At 54.8% G+C, this 23,806-nt stretch overlaps 1 protein-coding gene across 1 annotated transcript in view; it reads right to left on the bottom strand.

Moving 5' to 3' along the window:
* Positions 1 to 10,882: 10,882 nt before the first annotated feature.
* Ndufa10 (NADH:ubiquinone oxidoreductase subunit A10) overlaps positions 10,883 to 23,806 on the bottom strand; it is a 47,420-nt gene continuing 34,496 nt past the window's right edge. Inside the window, exon 10 of the mRNA XM_070005821.1 lies at positions 10,883 to 11,225. Coding sequence (XP_069861922.1) covers positions 11,157 to 11,225 — 69 coding nt within the window. The 3' untranslated portion in view covers positions 10,883 to 11,156. The remainder of the gene's footprint in view (positions 11,226 to 23,806) is intronic.

The following is a 23,806-nucleotide window of genomic DNA, read 5'->3' as shown; positions in this document are numbered from 1 at the left end:
CGTCCCCACGGACAGGGCCGAGAGTCCAGCCCCATGGTCAGGGCCGAGAGCCTGTCCCCCACAGTCTGGGCCGAGACCCCATCCCCATGGTCGGGGTCGGGGCCGAGAGCCCATCCCCACGGTCAGGGTCGGGGCTGAGAGCCTATCCCCATGGTCGGGGCCAAGAGCCCATCCCCACCTTGTAGTTCAGGCTTGAAGGAAGTCTTTTTGTTTAGTTGTTGCTGTTGTCATTTGTGGGGCTTGAACTCTGGGCCTGGGCGCTGTCCCCGAGCCTCTCTGTGCTCAAGGCCAATGTTCTACCACAGCTCCCAGCTTCCTGAGTAGATAGGATTACAGGTGTGAGCCGCCGGCGCCCGGCTTGAAGGAAGTCTTAACACCTGCGTTTGGAGCACACAACAGTGGTGCCAAGGAGCCACAAAGGGCACTCAGAGACCCAGGCACAGCACAGGGCTTCACGCACTTGGGAATAAAGGGAGCCAAGGAATACTGGAAACAAGATGGACATGATGTTGAATTTTTTTATGCTGGGGATAGATGCCAGGACTCAGCACATGCTGGGTGTGTACGGCACCAAAAGCAGCAGATCAAGCCCCAAAGGGTTTTAACCTGGGTGACCAGTTCATCATTTTATGTTCTCTGGTTTTACAAATTTCAAAGAAGAGGTTGTGTTTTAGCAAGAAGGATGTACACACACACACACACACACACACACACACACACACATATAATACATATATCTGGCATATTTCTGTGATATACATTTACATATACATAGAATCCCTCATAAATTAAAACATTTGCTTAAAGAATTTTTCCTTTTAATTTATAAGAGATTGTTTTCAATGCTGAATTATCTTTTTAGCAGCCAATTACCGGTAGTTAATGAAAACATTTCAACTCTGTGATCCACACATGAAGGCTTTGGTATAAAACTCTTTTCTCGGTGTTGTTCCCCTTGTTTTCTTTGCTTAAAGCCATATGAAAACATTTCCAGTGAAAAGGCACATTGTCATGTTCTTGCTTGAGGATGCAAATGAAGAGTCTGAGGCCTGAGTGCCTCCCTCTTGAGCTAGCGGTCATCTTCTGAGGTCGGAGTTATGCAGCTGACCATGAGCCCGGCCTGGGAGTGAGCAGAAGAAGAAATTCTCAGGCACTAGGAACATAAACAATCCTTGGGAAAATCACAGGCAGGCAGGTGCTGGAGGGCAGGGTGACCCCGCAGTCAGGCCACAGGTGGTGTTTGTTTGAGAAAGGAACCCTGCAGTTTAGCACGCATCTCCTTGAGACTCGCTGGGGTGCCAGCCAACCAGTTTAAAGTGCGTCAACCCTCTGATCTAACCAACAACCTGTTTCTGCTTTGTAGTGCGCCAATCATACTATAGAATTGTATTATGATTTTCCCACGATGTGTAATAATTTGTTGTAAGGTGCTATGATGTATACAAAGTCCCTGCCTTCCCTAAAAAGCGTATAAAAAGTACTATAACCCTGGGCTCGGGCCTCTTGGAGTCACCATTACCGGGTGCACGGAGGACCAAGCTAGAGCTTGCAATAAAGACTCCTTTGCTTTTACATTGGTGACGGTCTCTGATGGTCTTCTGGGTAAGGATTTCTGAATTCAGTTTTACACAAATATATATTTAAGTGCCTAATGACGCCAGTATCTATTTAATAACATTCCAGAGAAATCTTATTTTTATTGAAAACTCTATCACTAAAATTATTTGGGATGACTCAGTTCTTCCTGCAACTGTTTAGGAAAAAGGAAAAAATAAAATGTGTACTATATATATATTTTTTTAAGGTGACAGAAAAATTAATAAGCACATGCAACCTACAGTGACTTACAAATGTGAACTAGAGGTAGACGGGCTGTGTCAGAACACAGCTTAAACTGACTTAAAAAAGCAACCAACAAGCCAGAGGGGAAAGGGTGAACACTGACAATCCTTACCACAGACAGATTCCAGAGAGGAGACGCTGCCCTGCTTATTCCTGTGTGTGTGTGTGTGTGTGTGTGTGTGTGTGTGTGTGTGTGTGTGTGTGTGTGTGTGTGTGTGTGTGTGTGTGTGTGTGTGTGTGTGTGTGTGAGTTGGTCTTGGGGCTTGGACTCAGGACCTGGTGTGTGTGTGTGTGTGTGTGTGTGTGTATGTGTGTGTGTGTGTGTGTGTGTGTGTGTGTGTGTGTGTGTGTGTGTGTGTGTGAGTTGGTCTTGGGGCTTGGACTCAGGACCTGGACACTGTCCCTGAGCTTCTTTGGGATGGTTCATTGGAGATAAAGTCTCATGGACTTTCCTGCCTGGGCTGGCTTTAAACCATAGCTCTCAGATCTCAGCCTCCTGAGTAGCTGGGACTACAGGCGTGAGCCACCAGTGCCTAGCTTCCTAGCTGCCTTGTAACTTCTGATGGGTTTCCGCAGCACTGTGTTGGGGCAGTGGGAGGCATTTGGTGGAGTCCAGGGTGAGAAGAGGCTGCTCCGGGACCCTTCCTTCGTCCTTCCATCCTGTCTCCTGGCCAGCCTCAGGGCAGGGTGTGGCCCTGGGCACAGGCCCCAGACCCGGAGGGCTGCCTAGGGGGTGGCTTCGGAGGCTGTCCTGGTCAGCGGGAGCGAGGGAGGTGTTCTGTAGATGTCTGCTTTAGCCCTGCTGAGACTCTGCAGCCAGGCGGGGGAAGGAGAGTGGACGGATCTCCGGGGCGGTAGGGTGGTGGGGTGGGGGTGGGTGGGCGTGTTGAGGGCCCCAGTGGGAGCTTGCACGCCGCCCTGGGGTTACAGCCGGGCCTGGAAGGAAGAGCTCGCAGGGTCCACATGGCCCAGGGCCCAGGCTCCGATGGCCATGCTTTCTTTATCCAAAAGAGGCAAGGCCCTGAGTGACAGGGCGTGGTGTTGGAGCCCCGCCCCCGTGAGGAGTCCAGGAGCACCTGGCGCAGGTCAGACAGAACGTGGATGGTGGGGGTGCTGGACACTGGCTGCTCCTCTTCCAGTTCCCAAATGCTGCACAGGACAGCCATGTTCTCAGCTGAGCATCACAGCCCAGCGCCCAGCGCCGCCGCGGTGGCTCCGTGCTGTCGGCCCTGCCCTGGCTGCACCGCGGCTGTGTGGACTCCCTCCCCAAGCTGAGCTGCCCGAGAGGCCCAGGGCCTAACACTCCAGTGCCACACCAGCTCCTCCACCACCGGCTGAGCTCTGGAACCGGCCCTGACGCCTCCACGGTGCCTTTCACTAGTGCCACCTGCAGGTCGGCCGGAGCCGAGACCCGTGAGCTGCAGGGTCATGCCATTCGGTCCACACAGCCCTCTTTCTGGCTGACCACCGGCTCACTTTAAGCTGGAGAAATGGCAGCCCTGAGTCAGGACAGGTGGACAGAGGCCCCGGTCACCGGGCTGACCGCAGCCACAGCGGAGCTGGTCAGCTCTCTGGCTCCGGGTCTGCGGCCTGTGCGGCCGGGCACCTTCCTCCCCGCGGGCGGTGCCTGAGCTTCTCTGTGTCTGTGTTTGCTGTGCACCCAGCCCAGAGCAGGGGACAAGGCTGACCTTTGCAGGGAGAGTGGGTGACCGGGAGGGACAGTGGCCTTGACAGCCTGGCCCACACCACGGCCACCTGCAGCACAGCCATGGCCCACGGGTGCTGCCCTCCCCACCTCCAGACCGGGTGGAAGGCCTGAGGGGCTGGGGACGGGGAGAGGAGGGATGCCATCCAGTTAAGAAAGGGAAGGAGATGATCTGGAAGCATTTTACAAGGGAGAGAATGTAAATTACACCTATTATATGTATATTCAGAAAGCCCTGCAGTTTGGAAAATGGGTCCCCCGGATCCTGCGTTCTTCCCATTTCCTGCAATTTCCTTCCCTATTGTCCTGCTCAGAGCGGCTCTCCCGCCCACAGACCACAGACTGCTCCTTGTCAGGGGCAGCTGCTGGTTCCTAACCAGGCCCTGCCAAAAGAAAGACTCACTCTGGGTGGAGGAGGAAGAGGAGGAGGATGAGGAGGAGGAGAGAGGAGGAGAGAGGAGGAGGAGCAAAAAAAAGGAGGAGGAGGAAAAGGAGGAAGAGGAGGAGGAAGAAGAAAGGGAGGAGGAAGAGAAGGAGGAAGAGGAAGAGGCGGAGGAGAGGAGGAGGAGCAGGAGGAGGAGGGAAGGGAGGAGGAGAAGGAGGAGAAAGAGGAAGAGAAGGAGGAGGAGGAAGAGGAGGAGGAGGAAGAGGAAGAGAAGAAAGGAGGAGAAAGAGGAAGAGGAGGAGGAGGAGGAGGAGGAAGAGGAGGAAGAACAGGAGGAGAAGGAATAGGAGGAGGAAGAGGAGGAGGAGCTCCTGATGCAGGGAGGGCCTGCACTGGAATCAGTCAGGCAGACTAGGCTGGACTTGCTGGCGTGGTGGGCAGCTGCGTGGCGCAAGGCGTCTGCTGGACCCAGGGAGCCCACGCTGTCCACAGCACACAGGCCACTCCCAGGAATGCACACAGGGCCGCATGGAGGTGTCCGACCTTGGGAAAAGAACCCCCTCGACCCTATCAGGAGAGCGGTCCCAGCCCTGCCCCGCACTGCCCACAGGCCACTGACGCTGAACTCAGTAGCTCCCAGCCTGACCCATGCCGGCGGTCACACCCGGTTCTGCTGACCACTGCCTCTGCTGGGCGCTCCCTGGCCCTGCCACATCCTCCTTGTGCCCCTCCCCGCCGCTCCTCCCCTGCTGTTATTCCCTCCAGGCACCCATATTCACCTGCTCCCTGCCTCCCCAGCAGTTCACCCTGGCGTCCAGGTTAAAGGAATGAGGGAGGGAATGAATGAATAAGTACCACCTGAGGCTCCAGTATAGCACAACCTGTGGTGGTGAGAGCTGTGTCTTCAGGAGGTGATGGACTAGGTGGTCCTGTTCTGTGTGGTGTGGGCTTCAGCTTCAGGAGGTGATGGACTAGGTGGTCCTGTTCTGTGTGGCGTGGGCTGTGTCTTCAGGAGGTGATGGACTAGGTGGTCCTGTTCTGTGTGGCGTGGGCTGTGTCTTCAGGTGATGGACAGGTGGTCCTGTTCTGTGTGGTGGTGTGGGCTGTGTCTTCAGGTGATGGACTAGGTGGTCCTGTTCTGTGTGGTGTGGGCTGTGTCTTCAGGAGGTGATGGACTAGGTGGTCCTGTTCTGTGTGGCGTGGGCTGTGTCTTCAGGTGATGGACAGGTGGTCCTGTTCTGTGTGGTGTGGGCTGTGTCTTCAGGAGGTGATGGACTAGGTGGTCCTGTTCTGTGTGGTGTGGGCTTCAGCTTCAGGAGGTGATGGACTAGGTGGTCCTGTTCTGTGTGGTGTGGGCTGTGTCTTCAGGAGGTGATGGACTAGGTGGTCCTGTTCTGTGTGGTGTGGGCTTCAGCTTCAGGAGGTGATGGACTAGGTGGTCCTGTTCTGTGTGGCGTGGGCTGTGTCTTCAGGAGGTGATGGACTAGGTGGTCCTGTTCTGTGTGGCGTGGGCTGTGTCTTCAGGTGATGGACAGGTGGTCCTGTTCTGTGTGGTGGTGTGGGCTGTGTCTTCAGGTGATGGACTAGGTGGTCCTGTTCTGTGTGGCGTGGGCTGTGTCTTCAGGAGGTGATTCACTATGTGTCTCTGTTCTGTGTGGTGGTGTGGGCTGTGTCTTCAGGTGATGGACTAGGTGGTCCTGTTCTGTGTGGTGTGGGCTGTGTCTTCAGGAGGTGATGGACTAGGTGGTCCTGTTCTGTGTGGTGGTGTGGGCTGTGTCTTCAGGAGGTGATGGACTAGGTGGTCCTGTTCTGTGTGGCGTGGGCTGTGTCTTCAGGAGGTGATTCACTATGTGTCTCTGTTCTGTGTGGTGGCGTGGGCCGGGTGCTTGCGGAGGCGATATGGCTCGCTGGACCTGAGGCCATAGGAGGTGAGATTAGCATCCTGTGGGAAGAGACAAAGGTGGCTGCAGGAAAGGTAGCCCTCACCAGGAACTGTGTCTGCAAACCTCTCCACGTCAGGCCCGTGCTCCATTCGTGGAGAGGGGGAAGTCTGATGTTGGGGCCCAGCGCTGTATCGGGCTCTATCTTTTGTAAGGCGGCACACAGTGCTGTGCAGATAAGGCCCAGCCAACACCCCTCCTCGATGGGGACCAGGCTGTGTTCATCCCTAAGTAGCTGAGGAATTGCAAAGAAGGGCCATTCCGTCCTGGCCTGGGAGCTGGGACTCCCTGAACTCTGCCCCGCAAGCCCCCCTCTCAGATGCCACGCTGTGCACTCACTTCTGCAGGGGCCTGCATGGGTTGCAGGGCAGTGACCAACAAACCCTGGTCTTCTCTTCTCCTGTGTTAGGCATTTCATAGTCCAAGAACAGGAAACTTCCCTTCCAAGGGGGGGGGGGTAGGAGGAAGAGAGGAGAGGGAGGAGACCAGAGGGGGAGGAAGAAGGGAGGGAGAAAAGGAGGGTGAGGAGACACCAGAGGGAGGAGGGGGGGAGGGAAGGAGGGAGGGAGAGGAGACATGAGGAGGGAGGAAGGGAAGTGAGGGAGAGAGGAGGGGGGAGGAGACATAAGGGGGAGGGGAAGAGGGGAGGTGGTGAGGGAGAGGAGGGGGAGGAAGCAAGAAGGGGAGGAAGAAGGGAAGGTGAGGAGGGGGGAGAGGCTGGGGAGGGGGAGGGGGGAAGAGACATGAGGGAGAGGAGGAGGAGGTGGGGAGAGGAGGGAGGGGGCGGAGACATGAGGAGGAGGGGGCGGAAGGGGAGGGGGTGAGGGAGAGGAGGAGGGGGAGGAGGGGAGGAGACGGGAGGAGGAGGGGGAGGAGGCGCTTGGAACCACAGCCTGGAGCGGCAAGCCAAGCTGTGCCACGCAGGACGGTCCCTGACTGGGGCCAGGGCCTGGAAACTTCTGTGAGGATGAGTCCAGCTGCTGTGCGTTGGGATGGCACCTGGGATGGTTCCTGGAGTCGGCCCTGAGAGACATTCTTCGAGAGAACGGTGATGTAACGCACAGAAGGTTTCCCACGTGTCGTGCAGGTACAAGATGTTCCAAAATGCCTGCCAATCCCAAATTCTGAGTAGTGAAAATAACCCTAGGGAATGAAGCACACATAAAGGATGCAGCTAACGAAAGGACCTCTAAAGGAAATTCCCCAAACGGAGAGGAAATGCTAACACCTTTCAAGGGGAAGCAGGAACCACGGGAGAAGGAAATAGGGGAAGTTGTTATGTTACATTCACAAGCTTTTGAAAACCTGTTTTGGTGGCTTAGGCAGAAGTTACCACATCATCTGATAATGGGCTCCATGCACACACATGCTGGGGACAACTGTCCACCTGTGGAGCGTAAGCAGAGCAGAGAGGAAGGCAGGGTCTGCGTGCCGCAAGCCTCAGCCTTCTGCACCAGCGGGCAGTCCTCGGCACCTGACCACATGTGAGTATCTAGAGGAACCACTGACAACTGCACAGAGCGGTGCACTCACGGATGGAATAGGCAAACCAAAAAGGCATTCTTAAACCACCGATGAAATCCACAGGAAGGCAATAAAAGTCAAACAAACAGAATAACAAAAGATACAATATCAAACCAGATTTGAACACTTCCATTGAAACAGAAATTGTCAAGGTAGATGAAATAATGGAAAACCCAATCCAATTATATGTTGTCTATAAGACACTCATTTAAAATATGATGTAGGTAAGTTGGAAGTAAAAGGCCAGAGGCAAATATACTAACCAAACAGTAGCTAACAAAACATGTAGGCTGCTGTATGAAGGACAGATAAACTAAACTTCAAGGTAAAGAAAATCACTGGGAGCAAGAGGAGAATTATGTTCATACTGATAAAAGGTCATATAATATAAGCTAAAGGTAGAAATACGCAAACTGACAAATAAAGTTGGGAACTTCAATACCCCTCTGTCAGAAATCAAGACAGCAAAGGTGCATCGGAACTGCACACCAACAGCCAAAGTCACGAATAGTTCCAGAAACATCTGCTAGGTCTAGACCCACCTCTCCTGATGGAGGAACATACATTTTCCAGATGCCTTTCTGATATCCACCAAGACAGAGTAGATCCTGGGTTACAGGGGAAGTTTAAAACAATTTATACAGAATTTGTACTCTGACAATAATGAAATCAGAAAAAAAAACACAAAGACAACAGGAAAATTTCAAAACACTTAAAAACTAAACACCACACTTAAAGATAATATCTGAGCCAAGCAAGCAGTCTAATGTGATAAAAAAAATAACACCTATAACAAGAGGGAAGTAAAAGAACACCACCCTGTGTAGGGTAAAAGCTAGGCAGGTAGCGTATGCAACCCCAGCACTTTTAAGACTGAAGCCTGAAGATCATGAAGTAAGGCCAGTCTGGGATATGTGGTGAGACTCTGACTAAAAAAGAACTAAACAGAGCACTAACAGTTTGCATTTGGAAAGGAGAAGAGTCCCAAGTCAGTAAAATAGAAAAACTCCAAACAAGCAAAATACATTTCAATGTTTTTCCTACACCGAGTTATGCTGAAAACCCTAGCCACAGCCCTGAGTCAAAGGAAGAAATGAAGGGGCATGGAGATGGGAAAGAAAGCAAGCTGTTCCTGCTCGCACAGGATATAACTAAATTGGAGTAAGGACACTGGGTGTCATCGGCGCCATCTTGGCCACACGGTGGATGCGGGGGAACTGGGCTTGATGCCATCTTGTCTTCATGGTAGAAGCAGTAAATTCCACCCCAGGTGAGAGGCAGGGCAGGGATTTGGACTGTAGCTTACTGGACCTGTAAGTCCTGTAAGTGAACTTTTGAGACTGCAGTTTCCTGTGACCCTGCTCCTGGCCCTATTTGGGCCCGGGCCTGGGGTTAAAGAAATAAAAATCGCAGAAGGAAACAAACACAAGGAAAAAGGTGGCAAGGGGACCATGTAGAAGGCAGAGCAGAGTCCTTTCATGTTTTCAAAGAAATGACGGAGTGCTAAACTGCATGAATCGTGAAAGAGGGGTAAAAGATGAGACAAGGAAGAGCAGAAAACAAACAGAAACAGGAAGCCTTTAGAGCTGCAAGTCCAGCCTGAGGCGTTAAGGGAGTGGGTGGGTGGACGCGAGGCGGATGGGTGGGTCTGCCCCTCGGATGAGGGGAGAGGGGGGGTCCAGCAGACCCCTCCCAGCGCGGGGAGCCACTGGGGCCCCCAGAGCCAGCCTTCTTCCTCCTGACCAACTCCCCAAGCTGGCAGGTGGCTCTGATCCTACCTGGTTGGTCTGGCAGCCTCCCCATGGCTGTAGCTCCACGAAATCCCCTCCTCTGGAGGCCCAGAGGCTGTCCAGACAGGGGAGGCCCAGCATGGCCCCTGGCAGCCCCAGTAGGGGGGGGCCTGCACCGGGCCCCTCCCCAGAGGAACACATGGGTGCCCAGGGACACCTTCGCAGGGAAGACCCTCTGAGCCCCAGGGTACAGCTGTCCCCGCCCCTCCCTGTGCCAAGACCCTCACTCCACAACCCTCCCCCTGCCCCCCACGGTCATCCTGCTGGACCCTCACTGCACTGCCCTGCCACTGCCCTGCACCTGCTGCGCCCAGTGGGCTCTGGGGAGGGGACAGCCAGGTCCTGCTAGTGTCAGCCCCGCAGGGTGGGATGTTACACTTGACAGGAGAGGGCAGACAGCAAGGCAGGGGCACTCCACGCTGGCGCTTCGTGAAGGAGCAAGCTCTGGCCACCGGTGCCCATGTACCCTCTGGAGGCCGGGGCTGGGGCAGAAGACGTTGATTCAGACAGAGGTCACCCCAGATATCACAGCCAGCCAATGGGGCAGGAAACAAAGGCCGGAAGCCCTGCAGGCACAGAGGAGCTGGTGCCAGGTTCCGGGTCTCTCAGACGCACTGAATTATGGGTGATTTTCCTTTCTGCTGGAGCACTCACACTTCTCCCATCCAGACACATCTGAAACTCGGGGACCTCCTTCCGCGGGTGATTGTCCGGACCCCAGCTCTGCCTGTCCCTCCCTCCCTCCCCCAAAGCCCTCCCTCCTTCCCTCCCATCCTCTCCTGAAAGCCCTCCCTTCCTTCCTCCCTTCCACCCTCCCCTGAAAGTCCTCTCTCCCTCCTTCCCATCTGCACAGCTGTCTCCTTCCAGGATTGTCTTGGTCTTTTTCTTGGCCCCAGCCCTTGATGCAATCACTACCCACCATGTTTTGAAGAACAGAACTAACCAGGCCATGCCAAAAAGAGCCACAGGGGCTCCCCTTGCCATCTGTTAGGGCACAGCCCCTCTGGGGTTCCAGGGCTGGAGGGCCGACCTGGTAACGGTCACGGGCAGCTCTGGCCCTCCATGGCCGGCCTCGCCCAGTCCTCACATACTCCAAGAAAGGACCTCAGGGGTTTTTCCCCTGTGGGCTGCTCCCCACCATCCATCACTTCTCTGGATACTGCTGCTTACTTCCCCTCACTGCTGAGCTCTCTCCTGCAGAAGGGCCTTTGTGGGTCTCATGTCCTGCCGAAGCCATCACCCACAGGGAGGTGTGTGCACAGCCCCCCTTCACGGATGCCCTGAGGCCCCTGGGCTCTCGTGCAAATCCTCACACGCCACAGGGTGATGGTGGAGGTCCCGAGAGCGGCAGCTGCATCGCTGTTTCTGGGGCTTCTCTACAGCTCAGCACTTTCCCAGAGCCCCAGTGCCAGAGCTGTCCAGGAGGCAAGAGGATTGAGACTAGTGTTCAGTGTCTGGGCATGGGGACACAACAGGGCATGGTGGTCTGAGAGGACATGTGCACAGGCGTGGTGACATGTGCGTGTGCACAGAATGTGTGACATGACGGTGTGTGCAGGGCGTGGTGTTGGTATGATGGCATGACAGGGCGTGTACACAGGGCATGATGTTGACATGATGACCGTGTGCGTGCACAGGGCTTGGTGACAGGGCAAGGCGTGTGCACAGGGCATGGTGGCCTCATGCAGAAACAGAATTTCCACAGAGATGACTTTATTTCTTGCACCCAATAGCCGTGTGACACAACCGCTCCGACAAGGCGGCAGCCTTGAGTGAGAGCCGGCCTTTACAGTGACAATTCTGGGAATTTCTGAAAATAAAGCTCTAGGGTTCCAAAGCCTTTTAAACAGAGGTTGGTTCTTTTAATCCCGCCCGCTGCACACAGGGCGGACGGCTCTGTGCGTGGTTCTCCCCGGCCGTGAGGCTCGTGGCCAGCGCCAGGCAGAGCAGACACACCTGGGCGAGGCCGGTCACTTCAGCCAGATCCACTTGTCGCCCACGTCGGCATTGTACCCGGGAGCATACTTGCGGCCTGGCACCTGTGGAAGGAAGGTGTTGGCACACTGGTCAGGAGGGCACAGCCGTCAGATCCACCCCCTGCGTCGGCTCCCGCACGGCGCAGGGCCTCTGCCGGCGAGCAGGCGTCTCCGCAAGCCCAGGTGCTCACACCAGGCAACACCGCGCTGCCTGCAGAAGCCCACCCTTGGCCTAAGCCACCCATGGGAGCAGATGGGCTGCGAGTTTCCATGGAGGTATGGCCAGGCACAAGAGGCAGGGGTGGACTAGGGAAAACTGGAGGTGGAGACTTGGACCCGGAGCTAACAACCATGCATGACCATGGCGACAGCAAACACCTCTGGGCCCCAGATGGAAAGAGCACTGAGCAAGAGGAGCTTGCCCGGGGCCCTGGGCAAAGGTGGGGAGGAGGACTGGCCAGGCCAAGGTACCACGACAGGAAACACCTAACGCAGCTAGAAGATGGGAGCTGCAGGAGGAACAGCCAAAGGGGGCCATGGCTGGGGAACGGAGCTGTGAGAGCAAAGCTGTCCTCTTTTGCCTGACAGCCTCAACCCAGGAGGCGGAGGGTGAATCCCGCCCCAGCCACAGATTCACAAGCATACGCAATGGGCTAGGTAGCAGAGTCGCTCCTTGTAGGCTACCCTGTGCAAGACACACCTGGATTCCCTCTCCAGCACCACCCCAAGGAAACACAACAAGACACAGAACCTTAAGCCTCCAAACCCTCCACATCCCAAACTCACCCTCTCTCCCCACAAGGAAGCCTCCAAGGAGGCCCACAGAGGCTCATCGCCACGGGATGCACCTCCGCCCCTCCCCCCAAAGGCAGCGTGACTGCAGAGGCCACGGCACTCTGCCTACCACCACTGGCATGTGCTCGGAAGTGTGCGGGCTTCCCGCCTGCCCCCAACAACTCAAACAGCTCCCCGCCATCCTGCCAGAAGCCGGCGAGGTGGGACTGTAGGACAGAGCCCGGCGTGTGGACCATCCCGCATCCTGCCAGAAGCCGGCGAGGTGGGACTGTAGGACAGAGCCCGGCGTGTGGACCGTCCCGCATCCTGCCAGAAGCCGGCGAGGTGGGACTGAGGACAGAGCCCGGCGTGTGGACCGTCCCGCCATGCTGCCAGAAGCCGGCGAGGTGGGACTGTAGGACAGAGCCCGGCGTGTGGACCATCCCGCATCCTGCCAGAAGCCGGCGAGGTGGGACTGAGGACAGAGCCCGGCGTGCGGACCGTCCCGCCATGCTGCCAGAAGCCGGCGAGGTAGACTGTAGGACAGAGCCCGGTGTGTGGACCGTCCCGCATCCTGCCAGAAGCCGGCGAGGTGGGACTGCAGGACAGAGCCCGGCGTGCGGACCGTCCCGCCATGCTGCCAGAAGCCGGCGAGGTGGGACTGCAGGACAGAGCCCGGCGTGCGGACCGTCCTCACCCAGGCTGCGCCTCTTTACTCAAGCCGCCCTAAACCCTGATCGCCCGCAGCTCAATCCCTCCGTGCTCCCCCCAACCCTCCACCACAAACAAAAAGTTCTTTATTGAAGTGACAAACGTGCATTCCGAGCCCCTGCAGAGCCCCACCAAGGCCGAGGGCCAGGGAGGAGCCGCAGACAGGTGCTGGCACACTGCTCGGGACAGTGGGAACCGGCTAGCCCAGAGCCCTGGCCGAGGATGGCGGGCAGTGGGGCCTCTGGAGCCTCCGGGGGGGGGGCGCTGCCCTTCTGTGCCCAGTCTTCTTAGGGATCTGGGACTGCATTTTCCCCCCTCTGGGCAAAACAAATGGAACCACCCCGCACCCTGGCTGCTCCCCTGCTCCCATCACCAAACGTGCACCCCTGCACAGCACTCAGCTGTGCACAAATCTGAGCGTCAGAGCTATGTTTAAGGCAGCAAACTATGGAAGCAGCTACTTTCCTGACTGTCCCATGAGTGGGTTAATGGCTCCCCTGCCTCTCCCTACATGTGATGTGACCCCTGTCCTTCCCCAGACCTGATAATGTGACCCCTGCCCTTCCCCAGACCTGATGTGACTCCTGCCCTTCCCCACACAGAATGTGACATGGCTGGAGGGGACGGCTGGGAAGGGAGTGGGTGAAGGAATACACGCTGGGCTGCCCGTATGCCAGTGGGAATAGACAGGAGTACTCTGATCTGCTCACTCTCCTGCACTTTTTTTTTTTTTGGGGTCCGGTCGTGGGGCCTGAACTCTGGGCCTGGGCCTGTCCCTCAGCTCTTCAGCTCAAGGCTAGCGCTCTACCACTTGAGCCACAGCGCCACTTCTGGGTTTCTTTCTTTTTGCTTATGTGGTGCTGAGGAACCGAACCCAGGCCTCAGGCATGCAAGGCAAGCGCTCTACCACTGAGCCAGCTTCCCAGCCCCTCTCCTGCACCTTTTAAAGTTCACAGCACAGAAAATACCTCCTTCGTTTTCTTTGAAGCTACTTCTCTTGGCAGGACACCTGGCTCCTCTGTGGCACGTGGAGACCGAGTCCGGGCCCTCTGCCTCCCCCAGTCACCTGCCCTGGAGACCGAGTCCGGGCCCTCTGCCTCCCCCAGTCACCTGCCCTGGAGACCGAGTCCGGGCCCTCTGCCTCCCCCAGTCACCTGCCCTGTCCAACCCACAGTGGGCCCGCACTGCCCTGGCGCGCCCCTAGTGCAGACTCTCAAGGCCCACATGTTCACGTGCTCAGGGAAACAGCACGTGGCTGCCACCTGGCCTGAGTGCCATGGGTTCAAGAACATGGAAGCTCTGGTCTCCACCTGCTGTGCGGCAGGTGGGACACGGGGCTACCGAGAGCCCCACCTTCTTGAGAATCTACCCAGGCTCCTGGGTGACAGCAGGCTGCGGCTCAGCCGGGGCTGTGCCTCACCTGGACACGGGGTGCCCGGCCCCATGCTGCCACTCACACACCAGCGGTGGCGTCCCTGACTACAACCCGAGTCCAGGGGCCGGGCCCGGGCCCGAGGCCATGGCCCACAGCGCTGCGCAAAGTACCCTGGCTGCAAACAGATCTCTGCCAAGTGTGCTTACATCATGCTTACTTCGTGCCTATGGTGCCAGGTCCTGGGTCAGGCAACGGTGGCCCAGGAGACTTGGCAATCCCTAAGTTGCTTCGCAAGTGGTGGATGGAGATGTAGCCCCTCTCATCCTTCTTTGTGTCCAGGGCCACTCAATCTACATTTGGAGGAACTAGGACACGCCCAGAAGCATCAGCTCTACCTGCCACAGCCAGGCTGCACTGTGTCACACTGAGTCCCTGGGGATCCTCTCACACACATGGCTCAGCAATGCTCCATACTGGCGCTGCTCAGACAACCAGAGAAAACGGCACACACCTCATGCCGCACGGAGAAACCACACACACCCCACGGAGCCACCATATACATACACCCCCTTGCTGCACAGAGAAACCATATACACCTCGTGCTGCACGGAGAAACGACACCACACACACCTTGTGCCACATGGAGAAACCACACCACACACACCCTGTACTACACAGAGAAACCACACCACACACACCCTGTACTACACAGAGAAAAACCACACCACACACACCCTGTGCCACAGAGAAAAACCACACCACACACACCCTGTGCCACAGAGAAACCACACCACACACACCCTGTGCTACACAGAGAAACCACACTACACACACCCTGCTGTACAGAGAAACCACACCACACACACCCTGTGCCACAGAGAAACCACACCACACACACCCTGCTGTACAGAGAAAAACCACACCACACACACCCTGTGCCACACAGAGAAACCACACCACACACACCCTGTGCCACACAGAGAAAAACCACACCACACACACCCTGTGCCACAGAGAAACCACGCCACACACACCCTGTGCCACAGAGAAACCACACTACACACACCCTGTGCCACAGAGAAACCACACCACACACACCCTGTGCCACAGAGAAACCACACCACGCACACCCTGTGCCACAGAGAAACCACACCACGCACACCCTGTGCCACATGGAGAAACCACACCACACACACCCTGTGCCACAGAGAAACCACACCACACACACCCTGTGCCACAGAGAAACCACACCACACACACCCTGTGCCACAGAGAAACCACACCACACACACCCTGTGCCACATGGAGAAACCACACCACACACACCCTGTGCCACACAGAGAAACCACACCACACACACTCTGTGCCACACGGAGAAACGACACCACACACACCCTGTACTACACAGAGAAACCACACCAGACACACCCTGTACTACACAGAGAAACACCACACACACCCTGCTGTACAGAGAAAAACCACACACCCACTATGTCAGAGAAAAGCACACATACCCCATGGAGCCATGTGCAGTCACACCTCCCAGAGGAGATAGCACTTTTTAACTCATGAAGTACAGGGTACTACATGCTCTGAGAAATGCAGAGAAGACAGCCTAACCTTTTACCTTTGTAAACATAGAAACACACACACACACACACACACACACACACACACACACACACACACATACTGTGGGAAGAACACACACACACACACACACACACACACACACACACACACACACACACACACACACACACACACACACACACACACACACACACACACACACACACACACACACTGTGGGAAGAGCCCAAAGCAGAGGAAGGAGGATGAAGGTGGAAGAGCGGGAAAGATGGGGAACTGTCAACACAGACAGAGCTCCACAGGTAGACAGCTGAACGCTGAGACAGAGCAGCACATGATCTGCAAGTACAGCTGCAGACACGCCACCCTGGTTTAGACAAGCCCAGCTACAGAAAACATCCCTCACACATGCCAGGCTTCGGGCGGCCTGTGCGGTCAGTCTAACTGACTACAGCACCAGAGCTGACTTCAAGAAAGACTCCAGTCTAACTACAGCAAGGCAGCAGCTCCCTGTGATGGGCACACAGCACAGCATGCCATCGCCCCCTGGCCAGAAAGCATTTACAAGTGAGACAAACAGTCTGGTCCTGCTTGACCCTGAATGGCCAGGGTGGCTAATGTTCAGGGGGTTAGAGCTAGCTAGGCAGAAAACTGAGAGACCTGTGGTGAGCTTGCCGGCTCTTGGCCGAGGCCTATCCATACAGCATGGTGACGACCTACAGAGCTGGGCACAGGTGGCTTCCAGGAGCCGCAAGCAAAACAGCCAAAAAGGCACAGCCAGGGCTGCGGGTGAGGGGTTCTTCCCAGACTCTCAGTGCACACGGCACTCGAGAGATCCCCCCAGCCACAGCAGCCCTGACACAGGATACACCAGACTCATTGAAAAGCCGAAATTCACGCCTCAGCAGGCTTAATGCTGACATACAGAAGTGTCACTGCTGCCAGAAAAATCCCAACACTTGCCACAGAAAGAGAACTCAATCAGGACTCAAATATATAAAACTCACTCTGTGCTGCAGCCAGTGGAACATTTCTAGACATGCGGAAGTGGCAGTGTGACCCACCGGCAGAGCAAAAACCAGGCTGACTCAGAAATGATGGAGACGGACGACTGAGGAGCAGGACACTGAACAGCTGTTATAAACGCGTGCAGTCTGCTCCAGAAATGAAATGGAAGGTGATGATCATGAGAGAACTGGAAAGCAGAGGAGCAGACTCCTGACACCGCTCCTCCTCCTGAGTGGTGTGCCGCGCACCCGTGTGCGCGGGGCACAAAGCCCTCACTGCAATATCCACCCCAGAACTCAGTGCCTACTCACCACGGGCATCCTCCCAGAGTGCTCTGTCCAGTGACTGAGGGCAGCCTGGCCCCTGTGGGCAGCGGCTCTTCCAAGAGACAGTCTGCACAAGGCCACCCCGTCGGCCTGGCTGAACACTCAACAGGTCCTTCCTGTCTCCCATGATGGTGAACACGGAGGCAGGCCCTCCTGCCCTCAGACTCCTTCCCCAGGAGCAGGGATAGGGCCCAATAAACTCTGACAATGAATAATCCCTTTGCTTCTGTTTCTTGGGAGACATAAAGTAACACAAAGGAACTAGTAGCATAGCCTATAACAGCATAGAAAAAAATAATGAAAATGAACTCAGCAAAACTTTCTGAACTCGGAGTCTGCCTGCGGAGGGAAAGAGAAGCAAGAAATAATGGCCAAATACCTCCCAATGTTCTGAAAGCTATGCCCATCATATTCATGCAACTCAGCAAGCCCCACATATGATAAAGACAGAAAAAACCACATTGAGGTATACCATAATTAGTTACTGAAGCCTAGTGACAGAGATCCAGAAAAATCTCAAAAGCTGCCAGGGGAAAAAACTAAAGGCAAGATTTAACTGCAGACTTCCCACGAGAAACCATGCCACCAGGAGCAATGGAGTATCTTTATAAGCTTGGAGGAAGAAGTATGGATCAGAATTCTATATTGTATAGATCAGAAGGATGTTGAAAAGTAAAATAACAGCCAGTAGAATTCACCATTACCAGACCTGTGCTATAAGAACTGCTAAAGGATGTCAGGACTTAGGCAAAAGAAAAATGATCACAAGTGAAAAGACAGCTCATCAGAGATGGCAGCTATGGGTGACAAACGCAGGACTTAAAAAAATCCCCTTTAAATTCATTAAAAAATAAGAGACTATTTAAGGTCCAAGTCACCACAACCTACTGAGTTTGAAACAGGAAAAAGACTAACAGCAGTGGGAACAGAAGTCCACCTGTGTAAGGCACTTGTGCTGAGTGTGAGGTGGGACAGAAGATGAATGACGGGCAATCTGGAGGCAATTTTAGAGCAGCATTAACAAGGACAGTGAGGAGGTTCACGAGAAAGCACGATAGGACTGTGGGGTACGGGAGGGCAAGTGCCAGCCACAGGGCTCCAGAGCGCAGGTCCCTTCCGAAGGCAGCCGTTACACCGCGTGTTGCCAACTCTGCTGACCAACTGGTCTGTACCCAGATGGCAGGTGTGTGCAGATGCCCAGCCCTAACTACTGCCTCACACAGAATCCTGTACAAGAAAGCAAACGTTAAAACTTAAAGAACTCAAGGGTGCTGTTTTATAGACAATAAAAAGGATGCATTTGACAGATAAGTTCCAGAAAACCCCATTCAAGAGAAACTACAACAAACCCATTCAATTGCCTCCTCAGCAGGTGAGTCCCTGACCCTCGGTCTCCAGCAGCACTGAGTGCAGCTGCTCACTCTCTGTCTCTGTCTCTCTCTGTCTCTGTCTCTCTGTGTCTCTCTCCCTCTCTCTCACACACACGCACACGCACACATCATTTCCAGGCCTGCTGTCCATGCCACCCACTGCTGAGCTGCCCCTTGAGCCTACCCTGCTTGGAAGAGCTGTCTCTCTGCCATTGCTTGTGGATGCCAACAGGGAGGAGGTCTTGCTCTGCCTCTTTCTTCTGGCACCGCCTCAGGTGATGCTCCCTGGCCATCTATTCCTTTTGGCACCAGGAGGCAGCCTACACAGGCCTATACTACCACTGCCTCCGGTGGCAGATCAACAAGGCTCTGACCCCAGACAGGACAGTAAACACGGGACTTGCCTGTGACCACTTGACTTCACACAGTGTAGCAGGCGGAAGCCGAGGCTCTCAGCTCTAAGACTTCAGCTAGAGAGCATTTCCCCACTGTACCAGACAGGTATTAATCTCAATTACACTGACTTGAAAATTCCACTCCAGTTTTCCACCAACCTGCCAGTCAGTATAAGGCCACCGTACTCAAGATCTCTGCCCTGGGATGTCTTGGGGTGGCTGGCCCCCTTGAAGCTGTATGCTGACAGGTCTTTCCATGCAGGACCAAGTCTTTCATCGTATTATTGTGGCTTGCGTGAAGCCGGTCTGCATCCATGGAGTTAGCTGTGCCTGCTGGGGAGGAGATGGTGGCACAGGGTATGAACGCCGCTCTACATGGGTTGAATGCTGAGCTAGTTGGGATTCTGGGGTGTTTTGGGGATTCCAGTTTCAAACTCCTATTTTCTACTATTACATAGAAGTGCTAATGAGCTCTGCCTGAACTTCCTCATTAACTTTAAGAAAAAACTATAACAATTATTAGAGTCACTTCTTTGATATATCATTTCCCTGATTTCAGTTACAGTACAACATAAATCAAATAAATTCTATTTTCAAAACAATTCATCAGTCAACTTTCAAAAGCCATCTTTTATAATAACAAACAGCCTTCTGCTTAATGCATACACATTGCATCTTATTTACAGATATACCCACGTTTAGCTGTAATAGTCACTGCAATGAGTATCAGAATATCACATAGTTCACATGTCTTAATCCCACTCTTACTGCTATGGACAACATAACGTCTCCTAACCTAAGCACCTATCTAAAGGCCAAACCAGCAAGCTTTCTACAAACTCTAAAAAGGAGTTCTTAGTTCATGTCAAAGTAAAAGTACTCTCGGATATTTTTTTTTGGGGGTCCGGTTGTGGGGCCTGAACTCTGGGCCTGGGCGCTGTCCCTCAGCTCTTCTGCTCAAGGCTAGCGCTCTACCACTTGAGCCACAGCGCCACTTCTGGCTCTTTTCTTTTTGCTTATGTGGTGCTGAGGAATCGAACCCAGGGCCTCAGGCATGAAAGGCAAGCGCTCTACCACTGAGCTACTTCCCAGCCCCTACTCTCGAATTTTTATGTGTGCTGGTACTCAGGGTCTTAGAACTTGCTCAGCTTTCTTGCTCATGGCTGGCATGCAACCACTTGAGCCACACCTTTAGTTCAGTATTTTGCCGCTTAATTGGAGATGGAGTCTTGTGGACATTTTTGTCCAGAGCTGGTTTTGAACTGTGACCTACCACGTCTCCTGAACAGCTGGGATTGCAGGTACGAGCTGCTGGCCTGGCTTAGTAGCCTTGCAGCCATGAGCCTTGGATTCCCAGGGAAGGAGTGGCTAAGTATGGGAGCCTGGGGTGTGACAGACACTGGAGGCGCTGGGCACCTGCGGGGCCAGTGTAACACCATGGTCCCAGGACCATGAAGCCAAACTGCTTCCATGAACATTCATGTGGAAGTCCAAGACAGTCTCTTATGTGCTCAGCCCCAACCCTACGGAATGGAGACAATATCACTCACCAGCTAACACCCAGGAACCCAAGCCTCAGGCTACCTGGAGTCACACCTGCCCAACACATCTCTGACCAAAGGGAATAAAAAGTATCCTCTATGTCAACACAGGCATCCCAAACAGGACTTGAGTTAGCTGGCACTGACCACCAGAGGGACAGCGCCCTCACCTTGGCCAGGCCTGCTCACCACTGACCACCAGAGGGACAGCGCCCTCATCTGGTCCAGGCCTGCTCACCACTGACCACCAGAGGGACAGCCCCTCACCTTGGCCAGGCCTGCTCACCACTGACCACCAGAGGGACAGCGCCCTTATCTGGTCCAGGCCTGCTCACCACTGACCACCAGAGGGACAGCGCCCTTATCTGGTCCAGGCCTGCTCACCACTGACCACCAGAGGGACAGCACCCTTATCTGGTCCAGGCCTGCTCACCACTGACTACCAGAGGGACAGCGCCCTCATCTGGTCCAGGCCTGCTCACCACTGACCACCAGAGGGACAGCACCCTCACCTTGTGCAGGCCTGCTCACCACTGACCACCAGAGGGACAGCGCCCTCACCTTGTCCAGGCCTGCTCACCACTGACCACCAGAGGGACAGCGCCCTCACCGTGTACAGGCCTGCTCACCACTGACCACCAGAGGGACAGCGCCCTCACCTTGTCCAAGCCTGCTCACCACTGACCACCAGAGGGACAGCACCCTCACCTTGTCCTAGCCTGCTCACCACTGACCACCCGAGGGACAGCACCCTCACGTTGGCCAGGCCTGCTCACCACTGACCACCAGAGGGACAGCGCCCTCATCTGGTCCAGGCCTGCTCACCACTGACCACCAGAGGGACAGCGCCCTCACCGTGTACAGGCCTGCTCACCACTGACCACCAGAGGGACAGCGCCCTCACCTTGTCCAAGCCTGCTCACCACTGACCACCAGAGGGACAGCGCCCTCACCTTGTCCAGGCCTGCTCACCACTGACCACCAGAGGGACAGCGCCCTCACCGTGTACAGGCCTGCTCACCACTGACCACCAGAGGGACAGTGCCCTTATCTGGTCCAGGCCTGCTCACCACTGACCACCAGAGGGACAGCGCCCTCACCTTGGCCAGGCCTGCTCACCACTGACCACCCGAGGGACAGCACCCTCACCTTGTCCTAGCCTGCTCACCACTGACCACCAGAGGGACAGCGCCCTCATCTGGTCCAGGCCTGCTCACCACTGACCACCAGAGGGACAGCGCCCTCACCTTGTCCAGGCCTGCTCACCACTGACCACCCGAGGGACAGCGCCCTCACCGTGTACAGGCCTGCTCACCACTGACCACCAGAGGGACAGCGCCCTCACGTTGGCCAGGCCTGCTCACCACTGACCACCAGAGGGACAGCGCCCTCACTGTGACCTTTCTTTACAATGTAATAATTTGACTCTAGTCTTGTTCTATCTGAAATGCTCAGTTACCTAGGTTCCCTGTATCCCACGATTTAAGAGGGAAGAAAAACTCCTCACAACATCTGTAAGACTTGTGTGTGACATCCCGGCTCACACTCCCTACATCACCACATTTTTTCATAACACAAGCTCTAATGCCACTAAATGGCCACAACACGCCCGAGGCCTCATGCCAATGGACCACGCTTCCTCCTCCAAGACTGCACCTCCCCAGTGTACTCACACCAATGGAGCACGCTTCCTCCCCTCAGTGTACTCACACCTTTCTTGTACAGTAGGACCTGCAGCCACATCCAACCCCACCTTGCTCAGTGACTTCCAAGGGTAGGCCATACCCACCCCCTGCAGTCCCAAGTCTTCAGAGCACTGAAGTAAAGAACAAAGGGGCAAGGCAGGCCCAGAAACAGGGCTCCTACTAACAAGTCCAGTGACTCAGCTTGGAGTCCATCCATCCACAGGAGCAGTGGCAAACCTACTTCACAGGGTCTCCTGAGCTTATAAAAAGCTAGGCGTGGCTCCAGAGAACAGGCAGTCTACAGGACTACAGGCGCTCTGCCCACGTCACAAAGTGCCTGTCCCTCCTGACTCCGCACTGCAGCTCACTGCCGCTGGCTGCAGACCTACTGTAGGAAAAGAAATGTCCTTTCTCACACATAAATTGTAACACAAAAAATTTTTAAACTAAGTAACAAGCCAACAATTTCCCATACTCTCCTGAGACTGTACTCAAGATCCACAATCTAGTCACTAAAGTAGTACCCCAGGCTCCCTCTTTGACCTTCCCAGTGTGGGAGACAAAGCCATGGCTGACCAACTTGTTCACAGGCTTTGAACCAGGCAAGTGAGGTTCCTTTCACTTGCCTCCTTCCTCCCCCTGCCAGGAAGTGCCCTGACACACCCCCACCTCATGATCCTTGGGCAGGAAGTACCCAGACACATCCCTGCTTCATGATCCTTGGAGAGGAAATGCCCCACACACCCCTGCCTCATGATCCTTGGGCAGGAAGTGCCCCACACACCTATGCTTCATTATTCTTGGAGAGGAAATGCCCCATACACCCCTGCCTCATGATCCTTGGGAAGGAAGTGCCCCACACACCCCTGCCTCATGAGTCTTGGGCAGGAAATGCCCCACACAACCTTGCTTCCTGATCTTTGGGCAGGGAGTGCCCCACATACCCCTGCCTCAAGCCCTCAGGCAAGAAATGCCCCACACACCCCTGCCTCATGAGTCTTGGGCAGGAAGTGCCCCACACACCCCTGCTTCATGATCCTTGGGCAGGAAGTGCCTGGATACACCCCTGCTTCATGATCCTTGGACAGGAAATGCCCCACACACCCCTGCCTCATGATCCTTGGGCAGGAAGTGCCCCACACACCCTGCCTGAGGTGCTTTGGCCGACTCACTGGCTGATTTGCCAGCAGCAAAGTGAATGTGGCAGCAATCTGCTTCTAGACAGCACCACCGGTAGTGCTTTATCATCCTAAGAGCAATATTTAATTAAATTATATGAAAACTGAATGTAGAAAGAAATGCACTGCAGCCATTTGGTAGAGGTAAGTTGTTAAAATGAAGTCTGCTGAAACCAGAGCTGGTGAGTTAACAGGGAAGAAATCTCTAGGTATGGACTGGCTAACAAGGACTGTCTAATGGATGAGAAACCTGTCCGGCCATTGGTTCTGATTTCAGCACCAATAAAAAGTGTAACATAGAGGACTTGGCACTTTCTTCTAACATCCGAATTGGAATAACTACTTCCTCACTTCCTCCACTGCTCATGAACTTGCTTGGGCAATGGGCAGCCTTCTCACATTGCCCTGCTCCTGGGAAGAGCTCTGCTGAGCCCTGCCTGGACTCCTTGAACCCACCATATACAAAGCTGAATACAAGTCACCAAAACTTCTGAGTGAGCGAGCCTGGAGCCCCAGACCAAAGCCCTTCCGTGAAGTCCACCTCTTACAAAGACACTCCATACCTCTGAATCCCAGGCCCAGGCCACCCCACCACTTAGGGCATTGTCTGTCTCTCTTCCCAGCACACCTGGTGAGGAGACAGGACATGCCACCCTTTCCCCTGAGCCTTGGCCTTCCAATGATGGCT

This window comes from Dipodomys merriami, unplaced genomic scaffold (genome assembly GCF_024711535.1).
Source record: "Dipodomys merriami isolate MVZ:Mamm:240054 unplaced genomic scaffold, mDipMer1.0.p SCAF_1, whole genome shotgun sequence".
In the NCBI taxonomy this organism is placed as follows: domain Eukaryota; kingdom Metazoa; phylum Chordata; class Mammalia; order Rodentia; family Heteromyidae; genus Dipodomys; species Dipodomys merriami.
The sequence above is the reverse complement of the archived record's forward strand: the minus strand, read 5'-3'. Positions and strand labels throughout refer to the sequence as shown.